We start from the raw sequence: 23986 nt of genomic DNA, 5'->3' as shown, positions 1-23986 counted from the left end.
ATATCTACAACAGATGAGATACAACATAATAGGTTTGAGGAACATCCAGGGACAAGAGAAAGCACCGCTCATAAGTATGATTTTTATTTCGTCGATAAGTGTTGGACATTGTTTGAAATTCGGAAACGAGATTAAAGATTAATGTGGTGTCCATATATATGCTATACTTTATTTTCAAAACAAATAAGAATTCATAAACTCAGTCAATATATATATATATGTATTTCAAAATCATAAATATGGACTGGCATATACCATGTATACATCGATATTTCCTGAGTTGCTATCTTATACATTTCGATTAAAGTTTGATCAATCTAACAAGTCAATGTTGTCATAACAGTTGTGTAAAAATATCATAATACCTTTATATTTTAAAAAAATCACTACGCCGATCGAATTATTATGTTTTGAAATTATTTACATGGTATTAACAAATGTGGATCCCTTAACTTTCATTTTTTTTTAAATTTTTGACATAACATGTTTAAGTCGAATTGTATCACACAATTACGTTAAACCAGAACTTCAATCTTATCCCACTGTTTTGACAGATAACGAAACTTCAAAATAGTGGTCTCATTCCCCTATTTAGCTTGTATAAGTATGTTTAAAGGGACCTTGGTAACCCTGAAATTTTCCGCTCGTACATTTGAACATTCAAGGGTTCTTCGTCATCCACTATAGTCTTGTTGAGACAAACCATTGTATTGTAGGTCTTTGCTTATTCAACAAAGACTAAAAGGGGATAATTAGTGGTGGTTTTACACCTTCCAATGAAGTATTGATTTGAGGGGGCACTAGCTAAGAGATACATACAAAAATATGATTTGTGTTTTTGTGCAACCATTTATATTGAAAGTGAAATAATAATTCGCTTTTAGCAGCAAGTATGGTTCATTGGTTCAAAATAAGCTAAGAAAAATCGATTTTTAATTATTCACTTGCAAGTGAATACTTCCACCTCATTCAATCCGTATTGTGAACCTTAATTTAACCCCTTAGCTGGAAATTGATTATTCATGATTGAAGCGTGCTATGCTATGAAAAGAATGAATGCCAACATTGAAAGTGAAACAACGATTAATTATTTGATTGACTGATTCGATCCATAAAAATCGTTCTTATACAGGTAAAATCGAAAATTAACTTATTTTAACATTAAAATTGAAATCAAACAAAGAACGATTCATTTGCACGAGGTCCGGATCCATCTATTCATATTTATGTTTATGTTTATATCATGTTATGTGTCTCTTGTCTTTTTTCGGGATCATCTCGATAGTTAATAAGATGGCGTCTAGACGAAAGCACACACAAAACAAAGCTACATATTATCGAGCCAATGCCCTGTAAATTGTTTATTTTAAACTTTTCTTAATGAGGATAAATGTTCTACATGGTTATAAATCTGATATGAGAATTTGAGTCAAATCGGTGAATATGAATTTGACAGCTAGTGCCTTTTTAAATATGACATTGAAACACTATACATTGTATTTCATTTTAATGAACAAATAATCTAGACCCTTAATGATTTAAAAACTGCTCATTTGCTATGCAGTTATGTTTTTAACGTGAACACACAAATTGTAATCGTCTTAATGTGGTTTGATATGATTTGAGAATTAGGTCGGTATTGCTGACGCACGTTTTGTCTAAATACAAATCAATAATGATTCTCAAAAAGAAACAATTGCAAAGCCCATTTAAATACTTTGAAGGATTAAAAGCAAAAAATACTGAAAAGATTTGACCAATACATATATGATTAAGGCACAAAATATTAATCATAGAAATCCTTAGCGTTTTGAATATTTAAACATTTTATAAACAGCATATGTTATGTCATGTATCACAAATAATCTGATAACATGGATGCAGAAACCGTCTGGAACGAAACGCATGACAGCATTAGCAACAACCAACCCTTTGACCAACGATACCACGCTTATAAATTGAAATTTCAGACGAGTTAGACTCAAATTAAAGCAGCAGACAAGCAAAATAATGTATTACCATGTTGGAGATCATTATTAACTACAAAATTCCAGAAAAAACGACAGATTATCTTTTGAACATTTTGCAAGTTCAATAATTTATTGAGACTTGCTCAAGTCTGAACGGTACCTGTTTGTAGTATTGTAAAGGAATATGATAGTTGGTTTTCCATTCGTTTGATGTGTTTGAGCTTTTGATTTTGCAATTTGACAAAGGACTTTCCGAGTTAAATTTTCATAAAAGTTTGGTATCTTAAAGCTTGTTTTTTTTACTTTTACACACATAAACCGTTACTGTCTTACAGTAGACGAAACTAAATGAGGAATTTATTTTTAACATTCACTTTGAAAGGATCGACAGTGCAGAACAGGCTACCTCAACTCATTATATAGTGGTTGCAAGGGTACTACTACAAGTAGAGAGTGTTTTTCCTCTTATAAGGGTATCGTATAAAGTCTCTGTTTTGATCGGTTCTTTATGAAAGGGACTTCTATAGATAAAAGGGGAGACATTAATTGCCTTATATGAAAAGTTTAGTTCATTCAAATATGTTAAAGAAAGAAGCATGCAGATAATTTTAAATAGCCTACATTGTACGTAAAATATGTTTATCTTAAATTATTATCTGTATACAGAGGAAAAAAAAATGTTTTTACCTGATCTTAAACAGATGTCTCAATATCAAATGTAAATAAGATTCAATATTAAAAAGGCAATAGGACAAATAAAATATTAGTTTGCGTGAGTATTATGTTCAAAATTAACATTCATATTTCTGTTTTTGTCAGTTTTACAAGGAAATATTGATTTGAAATTTTGAGGTATTTCATTTCAATAAGCCATTTTTTAAACATTTTAACCGGCAATGATTCATCATGTTTTGTTTTTAATAATATTCTTAGACTGTCGTGTCAAAAACCATTTTCGGTCACAAATTGACAAAAAGCTATCAATAGCCTTTTGTGTTTACGATGCTGTAAAGTTGGGTATATCATGAAGTGTATACTTTTTAAAGAACATACACCCTAAGTATGAAATACACTTACATTTATTTATATTGTTCATGTTGTTCACATATATGAATTCTATGAAGCAAAAGGTAGAATGAAGTAAAGAGTTTTATAAAGAAACACCAAAAATAATAGCTTCACGAATTATCAAATAAAAACCTATAAATATTATAAGATCTGAGTGAGTCAGATACAAACAAATATATTTGATAATCTTATAATCTTCAATAAATTTCAATTAATATGTATTGCCTCAATTGGAAATCTTCTTATTGATGTTCAGTTATTAATATCAAGATCAAAAGAATATATCAGTTGTTACCATTCGTTTGATGGATTTGTGCTTTTTATTTTGCCATTTTATAAGGAGGCTTTGCGTTTTGAGTTCAATATTTTTTATTATATTACTTTTTACTTATCATTGTTATGATAACTAGAATCAAAATCTGTTTCATGAGATAAATACTCTATTTAAATTGAACCTAGTACTTGACTGTTTCGATGTATATTTTGAATACTAAAATGCACAGTCAAAACTCCCTCATAACCAGGTTCTTGTTATATCAGCTTGATCATTAATTTTGTTTTATTACCTGACTAATAGTTAAGGATTTTATATAGCATCAATTTAAATTATACATACAGCTGCCTTCTTGTAAGATTATGTATACCTTGTGTTCCATTTTATATGAGACTGGCGATACAGGGTGTTTCATTGTATACGGTATATACACGTTGCTATTTGATTGTTTGAAATAACGTTCGTTGGATCTTAAGTTTTATCATTCTTTGTATTTGTTCGAAATAACGCTAATATAGTGGGTTTTCAATCGTTCTATTGTCTGGAGGAAAAATAGATTGAAGTCACGTTTAAAACATTTGATATTTAATTTTCCTGACTTTAAAAACCACATTTGAGCATATATACAAAACAAACTGTGTCTATCCGAACCATATATACCAGCTTAAGATAGTAACCTTGTCCCGCCCAACCACGTGTTTCAGACAGACGATAATAACCGTGTCTCGACGAATCAAATATATCAGACAGACTATATTACTTTGTTCCGAACACCACATGTATTAGACAGACGACACTAACTCTGTTCCGCTAATTAACCACATGTAGCTAACCGAAAATACTAACTGTGTCCCGCCCAACCACATGTTTTAGACAGAATATTATAACCGTGTTCCGCCAAATTCATGTATCAGACAACACAATGAATGAATTATACAGTCTCGTAAATTTATACAAACAAGCTTAACTATCCTCTTAATTGCCCACAACAATAAGCATTCATATAAAGGTATACATCATTGCTGTGATATTTATGAAACACTTATTATGTTACAATACTTATATGCAAAGACATTTTTTAAACATTATATTACAAAACAATATGTCTATACCGACAAAGAAGAGTCGGCGTTCTCCTGTTTACACATTAAACAAAAATAAATATCAAACAATGTAAACTTGTATAAAATGCACTATATCTTCTTTAAACGAAGTAACTAATTGTAACTGACACACACATAGTTTACAGTTAATCAGGAACACCTGATGTCAGCATTTTCCTCAATGCACTCATCCTGGAACTTGTCACAGAAATAACTAAACATTGATTCTTTTAGTGTTGTTATATAGAATGACTGCATTGTTTTGATATCCATAGTACAATTTCTGTAGTTATTTGCCATGGTGTATCCTTCTGTAGACATTAATGCAGAAACAATAACTGTAATAAGATTTAAACAAGTGTTGGTTTAATTTGTCTTATCAACACAGGATAACATTTTCATATCAAGTATGTTGTCATCGACATATTAGGGATTCGATATTCAAAGTTAATCACTCTAAAAAAATAGCCATTTGGTTTCTACAGAATAAAATCAACCTGAACTATATTCATTAAATAATAAACTGAATAATTTGAATCTATTATCAATGTAAATATAACACATAGCCGATACCATCTATAATATGTCTTTGCTTTTGTTTACCTTATTTATATCAAACAAAACAAAAAACAAGCTAACTACGCATTAACAACATACATGTATCAAATGAATAATTTGACAAGCTTAAAAGAATCATGTACATTGTAATTATTAGGACTCATGAAAATAGCTTGTTAGGTTTGATAGCATATGTATCACTGTTTATGTAATTTATGATTCACTCGTTCTTAATTTTTCTGTTAACCTTGTTTTCATCTTTGATATAACTTCACATTGCTATTGTCTAGTTCATGTGTAAACAATACATGCAGACTTATAATGCTTTTTTAAAATTATTTATCGTTTATCGTCTTTGAAAAAATAACATTCTGATCATTGCCAACTATTTTTTTTCCAAAGGCTAACAAATCCTAGTGAACCTTTTTATGCCCCACCTACGATAGTAGAAGGGGCATTGTGTTCTCTGGTCTGTGCGTCCGTCCATCCGTCTGTTCGTCCGTCTGTCCCACTTCAGGTTAAAGTTTTTGGTCAAGGTAGTTTTTGATGAAGTTGAAGTCCAATCGACTTCAAACTTTGTACACATGTTCCCTATGAGATGATCTTTCAAATGTTAATGCAATTAAAGTGTTTACCCCAATTTCACGGTCCATTGAACATAGAAAATGATAGTGCGAGTGGGGCATTCGGGTACTGGGAACACATTCTTGTTTCATTATTTTTTTCTCTTAATAGTGTACACTAGAACACCTACCGTTACAATCTGCACTGGTAGAACTTGGAAGCCATGATCCAGAAGCCCCACATACATAAATATTATTTGGATTTATTCCTCTACCAGCTGTATATGATTCCTGACATAAATTAATACAGAACTGGCCATAATCCTTTCTCCAGTTGTTACAAAGAACAGCACCATTGATCGGAGCACCAATATCACTACAGGGATATGCTTAAAAGTAGAAGCACATGAAAATGTGAGAGGTCCACATCATTACTCATTTAGTACATTTCTGATGTGGTACAGTCATTTTCCGAAAAAAAAGTGAGTTAAACCTGGTTAAATAGATAGCTTAATCCCTACCTTGTGAGACAGTTTTTTTTATAGTTATTGTCTGTATTTGGATAACGCCTCTATTGTGCACATTCCAATAAAATACTGTTAATTGTTGTTGTTAATGATAGTTCCAATATATTGACCAAATATGATAAGCGATCTAAACCGATAGCAATTTTGCGCCTGTCCCAAGTCAGGCGTCTCTGACCTTTGTTACTCTTGTATGCTTTTAAATTTCATTTTCTTTTGTATATTTTGGGGTTTAGTATGACGACCATTATCACAGAACTAGTATACATTTTTGTTTAGGAACCAGCTGAAGAACGCCTCCGGGTTGGGAGTTTCTCGCTGCATTGAAGACCTATTGGTGGACTTCGGCTGTTGTCTGCTTTATGGTCTGGTTGTTGTCTCTTTGCCACATGCCCCATTTCCATTCTCAATTTTATTAAAGATTAGTGTGACAAAAATTGAGATCAATTTAAACCGTCTTAACATACATATAACACAAACACAACTGTCTATAAGCAAATTCAAACAATTATACGAATCGATCTACCAAAGTCGCCCACTAAAGGGGTGTAGTAAATAATAATAAATCATCCTAGATATATCAATACATGATTTGTGCATGACAGATGTGCGTTTTATCTACAAAAGTCTCATCAGTGACTATAATGTCACCAAAAAAAAAATGTTTTTTGGTTCATATATCTTTCATAGTTGATAGTACTTAAACATGATCTATTTGATATACAAATATGCGATCAAGTAAACAAAACCAACAGTTGTATACCGATATTCAAAAGTTAAAAATCACTTAAAAGAAAACAAGCCTAGGTTAAAAACTAAAAACGAGGGAAATACCATATGTTTTATACCTATATACTGTAAAAACTATATTAATAGAGAAATAAAAAACAGAAACAACACTGATCAGAATCGGTCTACTTACGTCGCACTCTTATCTCAAACAAACATTCAGTACGGAGACCATTGGATGGCTTCAGTGCTGAATAACTGACATTAAAATCTCCCCATGGAAAGTCCATTTGGCTTCAGGATAATTTGCAAACACCTCCAAAGTTTCATTGTGTGGATCGATAAACTCTGGTACAGACCATTCCACAGTCTTTGTCAATTCTGAAGTGAAGGCAATCATATTGCCTGGACAATCAAACATAATTGGATGCTCAATATCTAAAATTATACGATGAAAACTAACAAGCAGTTCAAACATTTTAGCCATTTATATAATTATGGTAGTTATGAAAAGGCATGTACTTTGGTGGATAGGTGTATCATTAGCTATAATATCACATCTTCTTAATCGTATATATACAGTCCGCCAAAAGTTAAGCACCACCTATTTTTATTGCATACATTTCTTTTCAAATTTAAGAAATTAATTTTTCCACGGAAAAAAAACAACAATCATATAGCAATTTTGCTAATGCAAACCATAAACAAACCAGAACTGTAATTTTAGTCACTTATGAAGGTTCTATGCATGTAGGTTTTCCGTTCATAGAAATAGTGTAAATTACACAATTCAGAAACAGAATTTAAGTTTCACTGTGATTTTATTTTTTTACAACAATTGATCACCCAATATTAATGAAATTTTCTACACATAAGCTTTGGTATGTTCGGCAAATTTAATGACAATATTTGAGTCAATAGCATGTGTAACAACCTCACTTCCGGTACAGTTTCATAACACGACGTATCATTCTCGGTGCAAGCCTTCAAGCTTTAGTTTAGTAAAATCTGTTGCATTAAACAACAAATACCACTTTTAAATCGACAAAATATTGTGAAGGTGGATCCCTATGATTGAGATTTCCGCCAATGGCATCTCAGACATGTTTGATAGGGTTTATGTATGAGGACATGACAGGCTAAAAAATAGTGTAAATGGCTTGTTGCTCTTTGGACTCAGTTAAAATCCTTGCCCTGTGCGTTCTAAAGTTGTCGTCCATGTACAAGGGTCTTGGCAATGCAGACGCAAGTGGGGGATTATTAAAATGAGGGACTTCAATGTTTAAAAGCACCAAATCGCTTTATGTCTGTCCGTTTATGTTACCCTGCAGAAAATGCATACCCAGTTTATAACAGTATAAGAAGCAACCCCGTACTGGAACACCACCAGCACTGAATGCAGTCCTTGTGCAAACATTGTTTTTGGTCATAGGCCGTTCTGTTTCCCCGCGAAATTCGTATTATGGCGTCTACTGGCAGTAAAAGAAACTGACTACCATCTGAACAATGAATGTTTTGTCAGCTTCTTATGTTCAAGCATAGATAGTCATTATCCCATTAAAACCTGACGATAGAGAGCCTACCTGTAATGACAGGTCTCTATACACCAAGACTTGCTCTTCGGTTTCCTCTGAGAAGTCGACTGACCAATGTACGAACACTAACACGACCACCAGGAGAAACAGTGTATTTGTAAACGCGCAGATGACCTTTGATAAGAGTTTGCTTGACTGCTTTATCGGAGTTCAATCTTTTTGGTCGTAATGGATTTTCTTAGTGTATGTTGAAGGTAATTCATAACATCAAACATTAATATTCTTTTCGCAAAAGTTATAAAAATATTGCCAGTTATATTTCGGTGGTGCTTAACTTTTGGCGGACTGTATATATAAAATCTGTATTGCCATTGCATGCAAATCCTCTTGAGCTTCGCTTTTATGGGCGCATGCATTACGCTTTTGACACGAAATGACCATGCTTGTAACTTTGAGTTAAAAACGCAATTATTAAATAAAAGTATTCTTTCAGCTTACCTACATCACAATTTTGACCAGTCCATCCACTTGGGCACGGCTTTTTACCTACAATTTATCAAATTTATTTCAATTAACTATCAGTTTATCAACAATATTTTGCGTTGAGTTAAGGCATACTTGATATAGTCCCATCCGTAAACGTTTGATTCGTAATATCACTATGGAAGTTAATTATTCGTGTCATCCATATGTCCTTGTGTTGTTCTTCCTTATTAGAAATGCAATTTTGTGTTCATATTCACCTTCCATACGCGAAGATATCCCATGAAGGTTAAAATTTTCGTACGTGGATTTTTTTAAATTTTTATTCATTCAGTGTTTTATTGGACTTTACACTTGATTTGGCTTGTAAACTTTTTTGATTGAAGCGTCAATGATGGGTGTTTCGTCGCTAAATAACGTGTTCTGCATTCACAATTATAAGCCTGATATCTTTGATGGTTTTATTTTGTTACAACAGACATGCATATCTCTCTCTTACATGTTTTAACTAACGTGATTAGTTCTGAATGATCTTTAAAATATAGCTAGTCTTCGGTACGTTTCTTGCGATATTCGGAAACCTCTTGTTTTAACCAGGTAATTTCATCACAGTCTTGTCTTCTGCCATATACTTTTCTTCATTAAGTTACATACTGTTTTACATAGCTTATTGAAAGTTTTAGAAAATAAGAGACAATGAGCAATATATAAAAAATGTAGAGAGAATCATTTCTGGCCTAATTTCAATGGCATGTATTTCAATAATAAGGACACGGACCGAAATTTTTCCTCCCATTTTTCTTATGAAGTTGCGTTATTATAGCTCTCTCTTAACACGGGTCAGTCATTTGTTGTCCCCTTCCGATGGACTATCATCGTTTCTCAAGACCATACTCGCAAGTTATGTCAACATGGTCAAGGCAGAGCCGAAAATGCAGTCTCTGAATTTTCTCTCCGGAACAGGGAATGTGTCAGGAATTTTTCGAAAATCTTTAATGAATTTTACCGTTACATTCTTCAAAAGTATCATCAGTCACATCTGTTATATATGTTCCAGAAGTTTTGCATGTGGCATAAGCTGTTCCTAAGGGTAGGTCGGGATAGTAGCCAATCACGAAACCACCGTATGTAGCAATCACAGATGATTAAGTTATAATGCAATTGACTGAAAAGAAAAGAGCAACATTTTTATTTAGTTTATACACTCTATGAAACTGACTTTTTTATATTGTATGTTCAAATCAAGCACATGCTTTTCTAGGTCCATTTCTTTGTTGAAATGAAAAATATTTTGACTGTATATCAAAAGAACCTAAAAAATGTTAGCCAGTAAACAACATCAACTATTAGACCTACTCTCTGTAAATATTTAATGATGTCGACTTTATATTGTATTTTGAAGCTTTTGGATTGTAAGAAAAATTATATTGTCGATACTGTTTTTTTAATTCAACTTTATACATAAATAATCGGAATATTTGTGTATTTTTGCCATTGTCATTCAACAAGTTATGTTCCACAATAATCATCATGATTATAAAAAATATTTTTCATCTATAATACTAAAATAACGAGGTCCAATTTGTCAGCCGTCATGGGGTAAAAACGACATATCAAAGAATTATATTTTATATATAGCCTATATAGGACAATGGTGTTGATTAAAAATTACATCACTCCAGACCATTTTGTTTTCCACATAATTAATATTGCCAATAATTAACAAGTTCCGGATCGAATCCGATACCGATACCAATATCATCTTCACCTGTTACCTATTACCTTATCTGTACGTTCAGCATCTGGCAGGCGCACCACCAAACGGTATTTTCGGATTTTGCTATATACACGGGTCATAATCACAGGGTTGACACTACTAAATTCAATCATTGTCAAATTGTTCCCTATTGTAGTATTTTAATCAGTAAGACTTTCTAAGATGACAATACGACTACTAAAAATCTGGACTTACAAAACAGCGTATAGGTACAGTTTTCAATTTGTTAGCGGGCATGACGTAACACAGCGAATCAAAGAATTCAACTTTATTTATAACTAATATAAGACAATGCTGTTCATTAAAAAATACTCCATTCCAGGACATTTCGTTTTCCAAATAATTAATATAACCAATAATTGATACATGCAAGTTCCAGGTCGACGGGTTCAAACAGAAAGATTTTGGAAGCAGAGAAAACTGTTCATCTTATAATCGGCTTGGCTTTATCAGATGACAATCCCAATACTAAAACAAGTAATCCTGTGTTAGGATGCTAACACAAAAGTCACCAAAACGGACCCCAAATCGTTTGTTCTGCGGTATCAATGATGCCAAATTACCTATGTGTAAAGTTTCATTAAATCGAATGGATTTTGATATTTTAACATTTTTGCCGTTTCCATGGTTACGGCGGCCATTTTGGAAATTTTGAGGTCAAAAGTAATGTCCACATATGGTAGGCAACATTTGTTTTAAGTTTCATCAATTTTGAAGCATTTTCAAATTTTTGGACATTTTTGCTGTTTCCATGGCAACGGCGGCCATTTTGAAAATTCCAAACTGAAAAGTTTAGTCCACATACATTAGGGAACATTTGCTATAAGTTTCAATAATTTTGAAGCATTTTGAAGTTTTTCATATTTTTGCTGTTTCCATGGTAACGGGGGCCATTTTGAATATTCCAAAGTCCAACCCCCACTGTTATGTGTTCCCTCCATAATTAAATACAATCATGTACCATTTAATGTCTCTAGAACTAATTTGACATTTATGTTCTGGAATGTTCCATAAAAATTCACCCCCCTAAAATTATGCCAAGGAGACCCCCTACTGAAATAAAATTAGTTCCAAGTTGAAGCTGACATGTGTCTCTAAATATTCATAAAAGAAAATATAATACCATCTACTCTATCTACAGCAGAAAATTGATGAAATGCCAAAAAAAATTGACCCCACCCATCTTTGAGCCCCCCTAATTATGCCAAGATGACACCCTGGTATCATGGACATTGGGTTCTGCAACCCCCATGATGCAGACCTATACCCAGAATAAATATAAATTTTCCATCCTGTACTGCTTCCCAAAAAATGGTACGACAGTTTAAGGGGTCAGAAAGAGAAGAATAAGAATAATAATAATAAGAAACGATACAAAAACAATAAGTCGCCAAAAACTCCGTTTTGGTGACTTAACAAGGGTTACGCATAGTTATATACTTTAATTCAGTCACGGACCCGCGATACCACGCGTGTGTTATAGTATTTCAAAAATGTATTACCTAGAATTGTAAAGTGAATAGCACATTTAAAAGTTATTTAGGTTGGAAAGGTATCATATTGTGTTCGAAACACATATAACGCAAACCGACGATTCGCGTAAATGCATTTTCACATCCATCTAAAGAATGCATATATCTTATTTCATGTATACATGTAAATGTTAGCAAAACAATTCTATGACATATGAAGCTTTGAAGAGATCCTACTCGCCCGAATTTATTATATCTTTACTCCACATGGAAAATTGAGACTGAAATTTTCCAAACATGTTGAAATATAAATCAAGCAACCACTTAATTAAATCTAAAAATATAAAGTATACGATTTTAAAATAATGAGCATTCCAATTTTTATGTCAGTAAATCTAAATGCCCTTTATTTGAATATTACTTACATTTTCGTCAGAGCTGGAAGATCCCCAAACGAGGAATTTTCAATGGTTGATATTTTGTTGTCATATATATCTCTTAATTAAAAAGAAAACAATGCATTAAAAAGATGGCTGTACTACGATTTTATTGTATATTTCACTTAGCTATATATTATTTGAGATATTTTAAACTGTGATTTGTGTAATTTTAGACGAAAAAAATCAACTTAAAGTAAGATAACAAGATCACCGAGCTAGTAGGTACTTTAACAAATGGCCAATTCAAATGCTCAAACACATCAATCACACTAATGTAAAACAACAGTCATATTTAGGAGTTAATACAATCATCCTTATGTAGAACTTGGGGGATTAAAACTTGTATTATATCTATCAAAATCCTCTTCAACTAAAGATAATTATTCCGGACTGTTTCACATTAATCATGAAGTTAAATCGCGAAAAAATGGTTTAAACACAACATTTTTGTAACCAGCTATTGTTTTTTGTTTGCCTATAAAGCTTTTTTTAAGCCATTGAATCGGAAAATAAGCACAGCCCACATCGATTTCGATGCTTTCGATAAACCCTTCAGGTGGTATTACATAAAACAACGTTCCTGATGTATTATGATTGTCCGGTAAGTCTTGTACGAAATACAGGAGGTGAACAAAATTTAGTTATGAATATCTTGTTCATAGTCGGGAACATGTGTATATAGGTATGTGTACGGAAATTATTTGTTTTGTGAACTGTTTGACAAAATGTCTTTATATTGTAACACAAGCTATGCAGACATTTATACATACATTTGTTCAAGGTTATCTAGATTCCAAAATGTATGTTCACTTAGTGTTGTTATAAAGTTACTGTAAATGTATCTGAAATAACGTTAAAGGATATTTGACAATATATATAATATGATGCTATGGCTTCATCATAATAAGAAATACTGTAAATGTCGGTTTTCACAGTATTTAATACTTGTTTATCTAGAGTGTACGTGGGACAAATATTTGATGCCGTTTTGAAATTTGAACAGAAGGCGGAAACCAAATTGAAAGTGTTTGTGTTGCTGAATTGTAGATACTGTAAAATACGGTTTTAATTGAAACTGAATAACTATTGAACATTGAATCGAAGTTATCTTCCTTTGCAGTGTTAGTGTGACATTTACGAATGTTCTCACGACTTTCATTGATACGTGCACACATAAGAAATGACATATTCATGATATTGTAAAGACGAACCTGTTCAAGTTTGTTTACCCTTCATTTACCCTTTGCGACATGTGATCCATTTGAGCAAGTAATTTGATTCTCTGTAAATTTGAAGGTTACATGTATATGCTAAATTTAAAGGTTATATATCTGGTTCGATACTATTTCAAATTAATATTTATCGCGGCACTAGTACTTTTGCTTTGTTTGTTATTTGTTAAGATCTTTTACTCTAACATGTCTAATGTGGTTAATCATGTCTTAAAAATAAGTAACGTTTACAACTGTTTATTCTTTGCTAAATGAAATATTACAACGACATAAATTTAAACCATGCGCATTCAATATAAAATATGATACTTACAAGATTCGTAACGATGTGAGGTTCGAAAATACAGTTGATGGTAGACTCTGTAATTGGTTTTGTGAAACGTCCCTGGACAAAGTTAAATATTTCAAAATAATTGATATAATGAATAAACAATTATTATAATTATACCTTACATATATTATATAAATTATATTGTGTAACACAGTATATAATTTTTTTAATTCATCATATACGTTACTAGGACATGTAGCAATTATTAGACTGACTGTAACTATAATCTACTCACAATATCTCCATCAATTGAAGGTCGATGAAAACATTGGTCGTTAGGTTTGATATCCTATTATTTTGAAGATATCTGAAAAGAAAACACGATCCAGTATAGCCATTACTATAGCTATCAGCAGTTGTATTGTATAAAAAAAACTATCAACTTTTTAAAGTCTTGTTCAGTGCTGGAACGTTTTAAAATGTCGCTGTTCTGACTTCAGATAATTCTTGGGCTTTTTAATATTGATGTTGCTATTGGTTACTCTATTTACCTTATGCCGAACCAAAATAAAGTTTTCTTATCTTATCTTATTAGTTTATATATGAAATAACGTTTTACAAGCAGTTTTATTGACCGTGTGTTTATTAAAAAAACTTCAACAAATAAATCAATCTTATAGTTTTATAAGCCAGGAGCGCGTTTTGTCTTTAGTAGAAAGCGCCAGTTGTGTTTGGGATGTCAAGGACAATTGGTGGCAATTTAAGACAGGCACATTTCAGATTGTATTGATGTACATCGTGTATTTCCTTTTTTACTAGATTTAACATTAACGTATTCTTATATAATAATGATTAAGTAGTAGAGACCATTTACTTACATGACTTACTACTTAGCATTTAGATATTTTGCTACAATTTTGTTTTTGCATTCGTCTTCAAACTATAATTACAGAGTGCAACTAAAGAGTTTGCTGTATTTGTACAATAGACTCTACAGTTACACTCAACTAGAATTCTTTAAAATGTCAAATGAAGTCGACAAGCATTGAGGTACCAAACATTTGTGTTTATACAGCTAAGATAATAAGGGAAGAAACTCCTTGTAATTTTTTTACAATTCAAAGTGTGGTTAAAAGTTAATTTATAAAAACGCTATATAGTCATATTAATGTAGCTGACGTTGATATTGTATACTACTAGTATTCTATATGTATTGTCACTTACAATTCCCGAAGCTGATAAAGACCCTTGAACACATCTGTATCATATTCCTGTATGGAATTTTCATACAGATATCTGAAAATATGTGTTTTGAAAATAAATATTAATTTAAAAAAATATAAATGTTTGGTAATCATAATATTATCCTTGTGAAACTTAATTACCAATATATCATCCCTTGTAAAATAAAAGTTAAATACATAAATTGATAGGGGCCTCGGAAACCGAGTGGTCTAAGAAGTTCTACTACTGTAATCACTAGCCATGCACTGAGGTTGTGAGATCGAACCCTGCTCGTGCGGGTGCACTCAATTTCAATCTTAATCTTATCGAAAGTCGGTGGTTCTCTCCAGGCACTTCCACCTATAAAAACTGACCGTAACGAAATAGCCTAAAAGTGGCGCTTAAAAGTGGTGTTATTAACCAACAATCAATAAATCATAAATCTATATCATATTGGCATCATTCTTAACCATTTAACCTCTCACCAATTATAATATTAATATTTTTCTTCCGACTAAAAATCGTAGACTACCTGTCTTATAATATGTACAAAAAACATTGTCGACTTAGTTGTTGAAGATATTTGGAATCTTTGGTTCTTTTAAAATTATATTAGTACTAGTACCTTATAATCTTTGATGAATAGAATCATCAATTTCTTATATGGAAAAAAGTACTTACTGATTTGATCCATTATTTATCATGCTTATATACTTACAGAACTTGCAACGACTTCAGGTTTGAGAAAACATTTTCTGGGAGCGTTGTTATATTGTTTTGTTGTAAATGCCTGTAATTCAATAGAGAAGAGAAGCATGGTTAATAAAACATCCCATAATTAAAACAGAATGATATATTTAGATTATTTGTCCGTCTTTGGTAAATTTTTTGTCCTTTCTTGTGTATAAGTATTTTCATTGTTATAATATATTCGAATTATAAGATATCTTTGTTAGTTCAATCATCTGTAGTGTTTTTCAAAATGAAAAAAAACAACTTATAATCGGTGAGGTGTTCTCTCTTCTCTCTTTTCTATTGATGCGAGCATACACACCGTTTTATATTTTTCGATGATACATGTACAAACTGTTCGCGTGTAAACTTCAGCTTGAACGTTTGTTTTACTTACAATATCAAGTGTTGTAGGTGAACGAATAGTGACACAACACGTTGCTTTTACATTACTGTTTGCAAAACTGTCTGGTGTATTCAATCATAAGCCGGGTACCTTTTATAACTATATAGAACATGATACCAAGATAATATATTTGTATAGTATGGGACATCGTAGCTGCCTGATGTTTGAATATATTAAAAAAGTATGTTCATTTGAAGAAAAAGAATGTGCATATATAAGTTTATCTCCGCACAGTACATCAATAGCGTTTCATGATATGGTTAACGTTTCGAAGTAAAGCTATATTTGTTTGTATACATATTAGTTGTACAAAAATGGGTGACTGCAGGAGGATAAAAAGATTCACATTATGTACGAACGAAGTAAAATAGTCAGTTTGCTTTAAGAATCAATAAACATACTACAACAGTCCATGTTTAAATTATACCCGGAGGAAAAATACTTACAAATTTGTTAATTTATCTAAGTTTTCAAAGAAACTACTGTCAAGGTTTCCAATCACATTATCACCTAACTGTCTGAAAAAGAACATATTTCTTAATTAAAATGAAAGTAGTATTACTCGAGACAAATCTGTTAATTGGTGTCAAACAATAAAAAAACGAGAAACAAAAAAGTGAATTGTTGTGTACCCTGACTGTACATTCGTAAACGAACGATTAAGGAAGATTGACGGTATACCGCCATCATGAATTGTACAATCACAGAACAAAATCGGTCTAGTTATTAGCCCAAATCTGCAAATTTGGAGACAGATTTGCAATTTAATGGTTAGACTGTTTATTTATATAAAGAAAACTTGGTGATTTGTTGTATTATTCAAAGTATTTAAACAAATATCATTTTGTTTCGTTTTAAGAATCATTCTTTCAAATGAGCCATTTAAGGGGAGATAACCTTTTTAGTAAAAAAAAAAATAAACTGTACTAATAAAGTTTACTTGCAGCAAGAAAAAAAGTTCGGTGACACCATTTTTTCTTTTTTTTTTCTTAAAACATATAAAAAGACCTAGCTTCTCACAGTTTATTTTTCAAAATTCAGTCTCATAGAATTTCTTTTTATGCACACAAGTGTGTTTTTTCATGACCAATCTAACCAAATTTAGTCAATTTTTAACGACTATTAGCTTGAAAAATAGCACGGTGACACATCCTTTTTATAATATTTTTGAAAAAAAGCCTAGTTAAATTTTCATTTTGGCAAATTATAAGAAAATTTTGTCTCAAAAAGTCTATACTTATGATCTACCTTAATATGTGTCCGTCTGTAACTTTTTTTTATAGATAATATGATAGTTTTGTGCGACAGCACATGATTTACTAGAACCAAGAATAAAACATGTGAACAGCCGTCACGGATTGTCTTAGTCCTTGAATGAAATATTATGTATCGTTTTTGCTATTTGCTATTTAATATTTCATGTATCATTAGTTGTACACTTGAATTATTAAGTCCATTCATCTGGTATATTAAATAAAAGTCAAATCCGACTATTGGATAATTCTATATTATGTATGCAGTGCTCTATATGCGATTTTTAGCTTCATTTTAACATGTTAAACATAAGTATAATTTATCAAAGAAGGCAATATGTTGATTTTTATAATTCGTTTTATGTGACATTTGGTTGTTGTCTGGTTGAAGCTTAACCTATAACTTCTTAGTGTATGTCTATAATCGGATAAAGCTATTCATTAAGTCATACTTTGTATATTCACACATTTTATATAAATGTATGAAGAAATGAATGCTAGATTGCGTGTGTATTTTTATTTGTTTGCATTTATCCTTGTCCTGTGTGTATTAATGGAATACAGAGAAAAATGTAAGAAGAAAAAACAAAATGAATTATAGATATGATATCTGAGTAGTTTATCAAGACCGAGCAGATGTTCATGACTTTCTAGAGAGAAATGATACTATAACAATCAAACAGTATCACATGCCTGATAAGTGGTTTTAATCAGATATTTAACGTGATATATGCAACGCGACTATTGCGTGATGTCATGCGGGAACTGCTTAACTTGCTGGATCACCTGTGTTCACTCTCTGTTTTTGGTGGAATTCTGGTAACGATGTGTTTAGAAATCTAAGTTACAGTAGTGTTTCTTGTCCTTTCTTTCTTTTTTTTTGTCCATGGCATCTTCAATTTATGTGGACTAACAGATATTCAAATACTACCTTTGTATCGTTTATCTCTTTAAAAAATGCCACGGTATGACAAAAAATCTGCAGTCATTATTTTCTCCTTAAAGTTTTAAGATTGCGCCACATTCAATTCAAAATTAGCAGAAATGTTTGAGCAATTATAATTTGAATGTTTTATAAAGACCTACAATATTTCCAAATTCGTTAGGTCAGAAAACACTTCTCTGTTGATGTCTTTTATTGAATTACTGTATAAATATCTGAAATATACAGTGACTGTTATAAATAACTGAAATATACAGTAACTGTTATAAGTATCTGAAATTTACAGTAACCGTTATGAATAACTGAAATAAACAATTATAGATATAAAAAAAACAAATATAAGTACAAGATAAATGCAATACAAAATGTAAAATCAATCAACTCAAGTTCATATCATTTTCTTCTTCGTGGTTTTGCACAACACCTATTCCTTATTGATTCGATATAACCGATTGATTTATGTTTGCCTTAATACAAGTATCAGCTGCTTTTATAAAAATTGGTTGTCTAAAATTACCAATATTTACAGTCGACTAAACACGTATAGCATTCATTTTTATAATATTTTTTTGATAATCTGTAAAGTGCGATTTTTCCTTGCCTTAAAATGTTTTCCCTTTTCAGATGCAGAGTACTCTTCACTTCCTTTGAAGTGTACATAGTTTTTTTATACAGAGTCTTCATTTGTATTCTGTTTGTTTGTCTGAAAAATATGCCGATACAAATGTACCATGTCTACAGCGTGCACATATGCTACGACATGCCTATGAAGCCAGTCTTGAAGCTTCTAGTTTTATGACCATCTATTTCCCCCAATTAGTCTTTGTTCTATTAGAACCTTCCCAAATATTATGCAGATTTTATCGAGGTTTCATATAAAGAAATACTTAGTATGAGTTAAGTTTTATCCTGTCCAATACTACAGTCAAAACTTCACACATCATTTAATTACATACATGTATAAGACAATAGCGAGCACAGGAAGTAAACCAACCAAATTTTCATTTTTATAAGATTTAATAATCATGTCACCTGAAGTTTCTTACATATTTTATAAAAAAAGCAAATAAAATAGAACTGTACAATATATCGTTTTGACCAAGAATTCTTTTCTTCGTTGTTATACAGCATGAGTTTCCTTCAACTGTCAAAATCAAGGGAGTTTTGGGTTCGACCCTTTTTAGTATGAAACCGGATGTCACGTATTATGAACTGGTGGTATTACAACTATATAACATATTACTACTGAATGATTTAGAAGAGATAGTCAGTTTTGCATTTGTTGTAATTGTTCACTTAGTTATAATAACTGATCATAACACATGGTCAACAAATCACATCAACTTTTAAAAATTCGTCCAAAAATAAGTACAGTCGTTATTCTGTATGAACGATTTTATTTGACGGTGTTGTCTTCTGTCTTACATGTGGTTGTTTTAAGTGTCTTAAAGTAAACTAAAACATTAAACAAATACTGAAATATATCAGACTAAGGAAAATTCCTAAATTGTAACAAGAATTACAACTATAATATAATCTTCATTCAGTAGCAAAACGGTTCTTCGAATAGTCAGAAGTTGATGATGTTTGCGTCCTACTCTCGCAGAAGGACAGACGATTTAAATAAGTTGCTATGAAGAGATTTCAGAAAACTTGTAACACATGTGAATGGCGGGTCGCTTTTTGCTTCATTTTAGGGTTTATTGTTAACATATTGTTTTCTTCATTGCCCGGTGTTATTGTGAATCTTATTTTATAGGTTTATAGGCAAAAGGGTAAGTTTTTGGAGGTTTAGTTGTTTAAACCATCTTACAATTACAAACTCAAGCTATCGGGAAAAGGGGTTGCTCGATGTTACGTGTCCTTGATTGAACCTTTTACCCTTTGACAACTTCAAACAAACAATTAACCTTTACAAAAATTGTCTCCCAATAATATATATCAAAGTAATTATCGGCTGCAAATATCAATTATGGAGTACATCCCGATTATTTGTAAACAGATTCAATCACCAATCTGGTCGGAAACGGTAATTTTGATCTTCACAGTTACTAATAGTTATCAAAGGTACCAGGATTATAATTAAGTACGCCAAACGCGCGCTTCGTCTATATAAGACTGATCAGTGACGCTCATATCAAAATATTTATTAGGCCAAACAAGTACAAAGTTGAAGAGCATTGAGGATCCAAATTTCCCAAAAGTTGTACCAAATACGGCTCAGGTAATCTATGCCTGGGATAAGAAAATCCTAAGTTTTTCGAAAAATTCAAAGTTAAAGCTAAAATACTAAACAATAAAGCAATAAATAATGTCCAGTCTTTTAGTTAATTTTCAAACTAATCAACGCCAGTAAATTCAGGACTGTACTTTAATTACTTGCAATCAATTGAGATGAGATCAGTCTCTTTTCAGGCCATTTAGTACACATAAAACATACGCAAGTTATATGATTAGCTTATCAATAGGACTGTATTGATTACTAAGCAACTGTCTAAACGGTACTATATTTACAGCAGTCGTTAAGTATGACATATAAATACATGATAGGCTGAACAAAACTTATTCATTGTTTAGACTTTTCAGACGTTGTAAGAATCAAAACGACCGTTTAAGATAAAAAATACATTTACAAGAAAAACCTATGTTATCCTTTTGCACATTTGAGTCATTCGGAAAATAGTTTCGGATTTTTTCCTGTAGGATATTTCATGTAATATTGAATGCACTGTTTAACCAGTATTAATCAATCATTCTGCTTTCCCATTGATGTCTGTGTTTTGCAATGTACTCACAATTCATTCAACGATATCAAGCCTGAGAAAGAATCCTTGTTCAGCATTTCAATGCTGTTACTAAACAGATACCTGTAACATATTTGAACTTAAAATTATGTATAATCAATTAATCATGCACATGGCTTAGTTGTTTGGTGTATCTGTGTTAAAACATAATGTGACAGATCGTATTTCGATTTTTCATTATCAAATAATTCCATTTAACAGGAAAGTTTTTCTAATTGCTATGATATAGTGTGGACCAAACAGTATCAAAAGAAATTAGAAATGAATTTTCTATTCTCAAATCTATGACATGATCTAAAGATGGAATGAGAATGATCATTCTCCTTTCATTTTATTACTTTTTTTGTAACGAAGGGCAATCATTTATTGGTATCAATATATTCCTATTTTGATATTACCAACTACATAACAATTTCGTCTTGGCATACTGTATATTCAATATAAATTACTCAAAGGATAAAGCACATGACAATTTCAGTGATCAGATGCACTTTAACCTATAATTGTTTACTTCTTATACAGAAAATTTTCTTCCTGTATGCATGATATGTAAAACATGTTTCAATAAGATAATTGTTTAAACTTTGTTTTTTTCTCTCAATACAATCAATTCCATTTGAGGGGGCTCGCGGGTCTGAACCATTTTTTTTTTATTTAATATAGGATTTCGCTATATTTTTCTATAAATGAACTTTATCTTATACTAAATAGAAAAATGAAATAAAAAGATGGGGTCACCGTTCATTTACGCTCATAATCTGCTTTTCGAAAGAAACATACTTTTTGTTAAAGTTCTTTTTTTCGGTTGAACTAATAGGAGAAATAGCGGTATTATCGAAATAAAAAAAGAACTAAATAACAGAAATCGCTAAAGTTTTACAATTATTTAGTGTATGTACAGCTCATTCGAAAACAATAACAAAAAATATAGGTCATCGATGAGTTAAACAAGATATTTCAATTTTAAAGCCAAAACATGGCATTTTTGCACCAAAGGGAGATAATTTGGAGCTTTTTCAATGATATCTACATTTTAAAAGTCACCTGGGGCCAACACGAATTGATTTTTTGGAATGATTTTTGTACCATATGATGAAGTAACAGCTACTTAAGGTAATAGATAAAATTTGTAATGAAAAATAAATGTTTAATTTTTTTCTGAAAATCTTATACCCGCGAGCCCCCTTAAATAAAATGTTAATGTCCATTTGAATAACGATTTAAATAAAATGTACCTTATTTTAATGATTTAATACGAATCTAAATAGTACAATTTAGCAATTTCATTTTAAAACTTACAGTTTCTTAACATAAGTTGGAATATTTGTTGGCACTATATTTAGTCCCTTTGTGTTACAGTCTACATTTCCTCCCTCTGACACAGCTTGGCAATAACAAGACGTCGGACATGCATTGCTTGAACAAATGCAACAGCTGACCAGAAGTATAAAGAAATATTTCCGGTAAATAAATCTCATTCCTACAAAGAAGTACAATGTTGAGTCGCGTTTTTTAATATTTATTTGTTTGTTGTAATTTACTTTCTTTCATGAACACGTAGGTTCCATTTTTTTGACATTTTGCATGGTTTGATTAACTAGTTAAAATGTACGATGGTTTAAATAAATCTAATATATGATAACCCGTATTACGTTTTACAGTTATATATATTGATGGGAGACTTTTAAATTTTCTTAATAATTACGTCATATGGTGTTAATACAATGTGATGCAGATAATACTTTTCACAATAGAAACACTTTGGATTTGGACCTCTGTATAAGCATATGCATATGCCTCTTCGAAAAAACGTTCTATTCGCATCTCCAACAAAACTGTCAAAAAATATTAACGATAAATGTGCTATAATTTAGTACGCAAAACAATTGTAATGCGTTTCAGTCTTAAGACGTATCTAATCATGGATTTGTATTGTTGAGATCAATATGGCTTTTGGTACAATAATTTATAACTGAAACACCAATGTAAAACCACTTTTCCGAAAATTATAATTAAATAAGGAATAGTGTACTTACTTTAACTTTCATGTCAATGGTACCAGGTGTATTTAGGAATTTCCTAATGAATAAGGAAGTTGTACATATATGAAAAACTTAATAATACACAGAATGACATTTTGTAGCATACACAAATTATATATTCAGTGTACAATTTAAAAGGTTTAAATACCTTAAAAAGGGTTATATTTATATTTATGTTTATGTTTATTTATTGATTTTTAAAACATATTCAATCAATAGCATAACTAGTAATACATGTTGCGAGTTGTTCCGTTATTTATCGCGTAACGTTTAATGATGATGTATATTTGTGTCGTGTATGAAGAGTTGAGGGTCTTTTAATCGGACAATTACGCCAACAGATAGTTAATGTTTTGATATGACTAATGTCTTTTGCAATGCCCTGGCAAAGCAATAGCGGCAAAAGAAGCATAGCTATATTAAAGATCGTTCAAACCTTCAACCTAATCTGCGAAACTAACAATAATTATATCACATGCACGCGCAAATATACATTAGTATGTCTCAATCTCACATTGATAGTATCATGAGTAGCAGCTGCCATTTTTGCATTTGAATTCATGTCAAATGATGCTCTGTGTTA

General features: G+C 31.4%; 1 protein-coding gene across 2 annotated transcripts; it reads right to left on the bottom strand.

Annotated features, from left to right (window-relative positions):
• Window positions 1–7076: 7076 nt before the first annotated feature.
• Window positions 7077–23516, bottom strand: LOC134687268 (leucine-rich repeat-containing protein 15-like). Of its 2 annotated transcripts, XM_063547420.1 has the most exons (14): window positions 23398–23516; window positions 22661–22841; window positions 21353–21424; window positions 18701–18772; window positions 16808–16879; window positions 15942–16013; window positions 15224–15295; window positions 14295–14366; window positions 14042–14113; window positions 13267–13338; window positions 12482–12553; window positions 9814–9972; window positions 8823–8870; window positions 7077–7227 (listed from the first exon to the last, which is right to left on the bottom strand). In XM_063547420.1, exons 2-12 carry the CDS (start codon window positions 22837–22839, stop codon window positions 9837–9839), a joined length of 963 nt encoding a protein of 320 aa, XP_063403490.1. In that variant the 5' UTR covers window positions 22840–22841; window positions 23398–23516; the 3' UTR covers window positions 7077–7227; window positions 8823–8870; window positions 9814–9836. The 2 variants fall into 2 exon arrangements, with proteins under 2 accessions (XP_063403490.1, XP_063403491.1); XM_063547421.1 differs by lacking the exon at window positions 15224–15295.
• Between the last annotated feature and the right edge of the window lie 470 nt (window positions 23517–23986).

The sequence above is a fragment of the Mytilus trossulus genome, chromosome 10 (genome assembly GCF_036588685.1).
Source record: "Mytilus trossulus isolate FHL-02 chromosome 10, PNRI_Mtr1.1.1.hap1, whole genome shotgun sequence".
Taxonomy (NCBI): Eukaryota; Metazoa; Mollusca; class Bivalvia; order Mytilida; family Mytilidae; genus Mytilus; species Mytilus trossulus.
The sequence above is the reverse complement of the archived record's forward strand: the minus strand, read 5'-3'. Positions and strand labels throughout refer to the sequence as shown.

Excerpts from the sequence above, each read along its gene's own strand:
- LOC134687268 (XM_063547420.1), bottom strand. The coding sequence starts at position 22,839 with ATGAGATTTATTTACCGGAAATATTTCTTTATACTTCTGGTCAGCTGT. Across the intron at positions 21,425-22,660 it reads CCAACTTATGTTAAGAAACT|GTATCTGTTTAGTAACAGCA; the intron begins GTAAGTTTTAAA and ends AATATGTTACAG. Across the intron at positions 14,114-14,294 it reads CTTCAATTGATGGAGATATT|GGACGTTTCACAAAACCAAT; the intron begins GTGAGTAGATTA and ends AACTTTGTCCAG.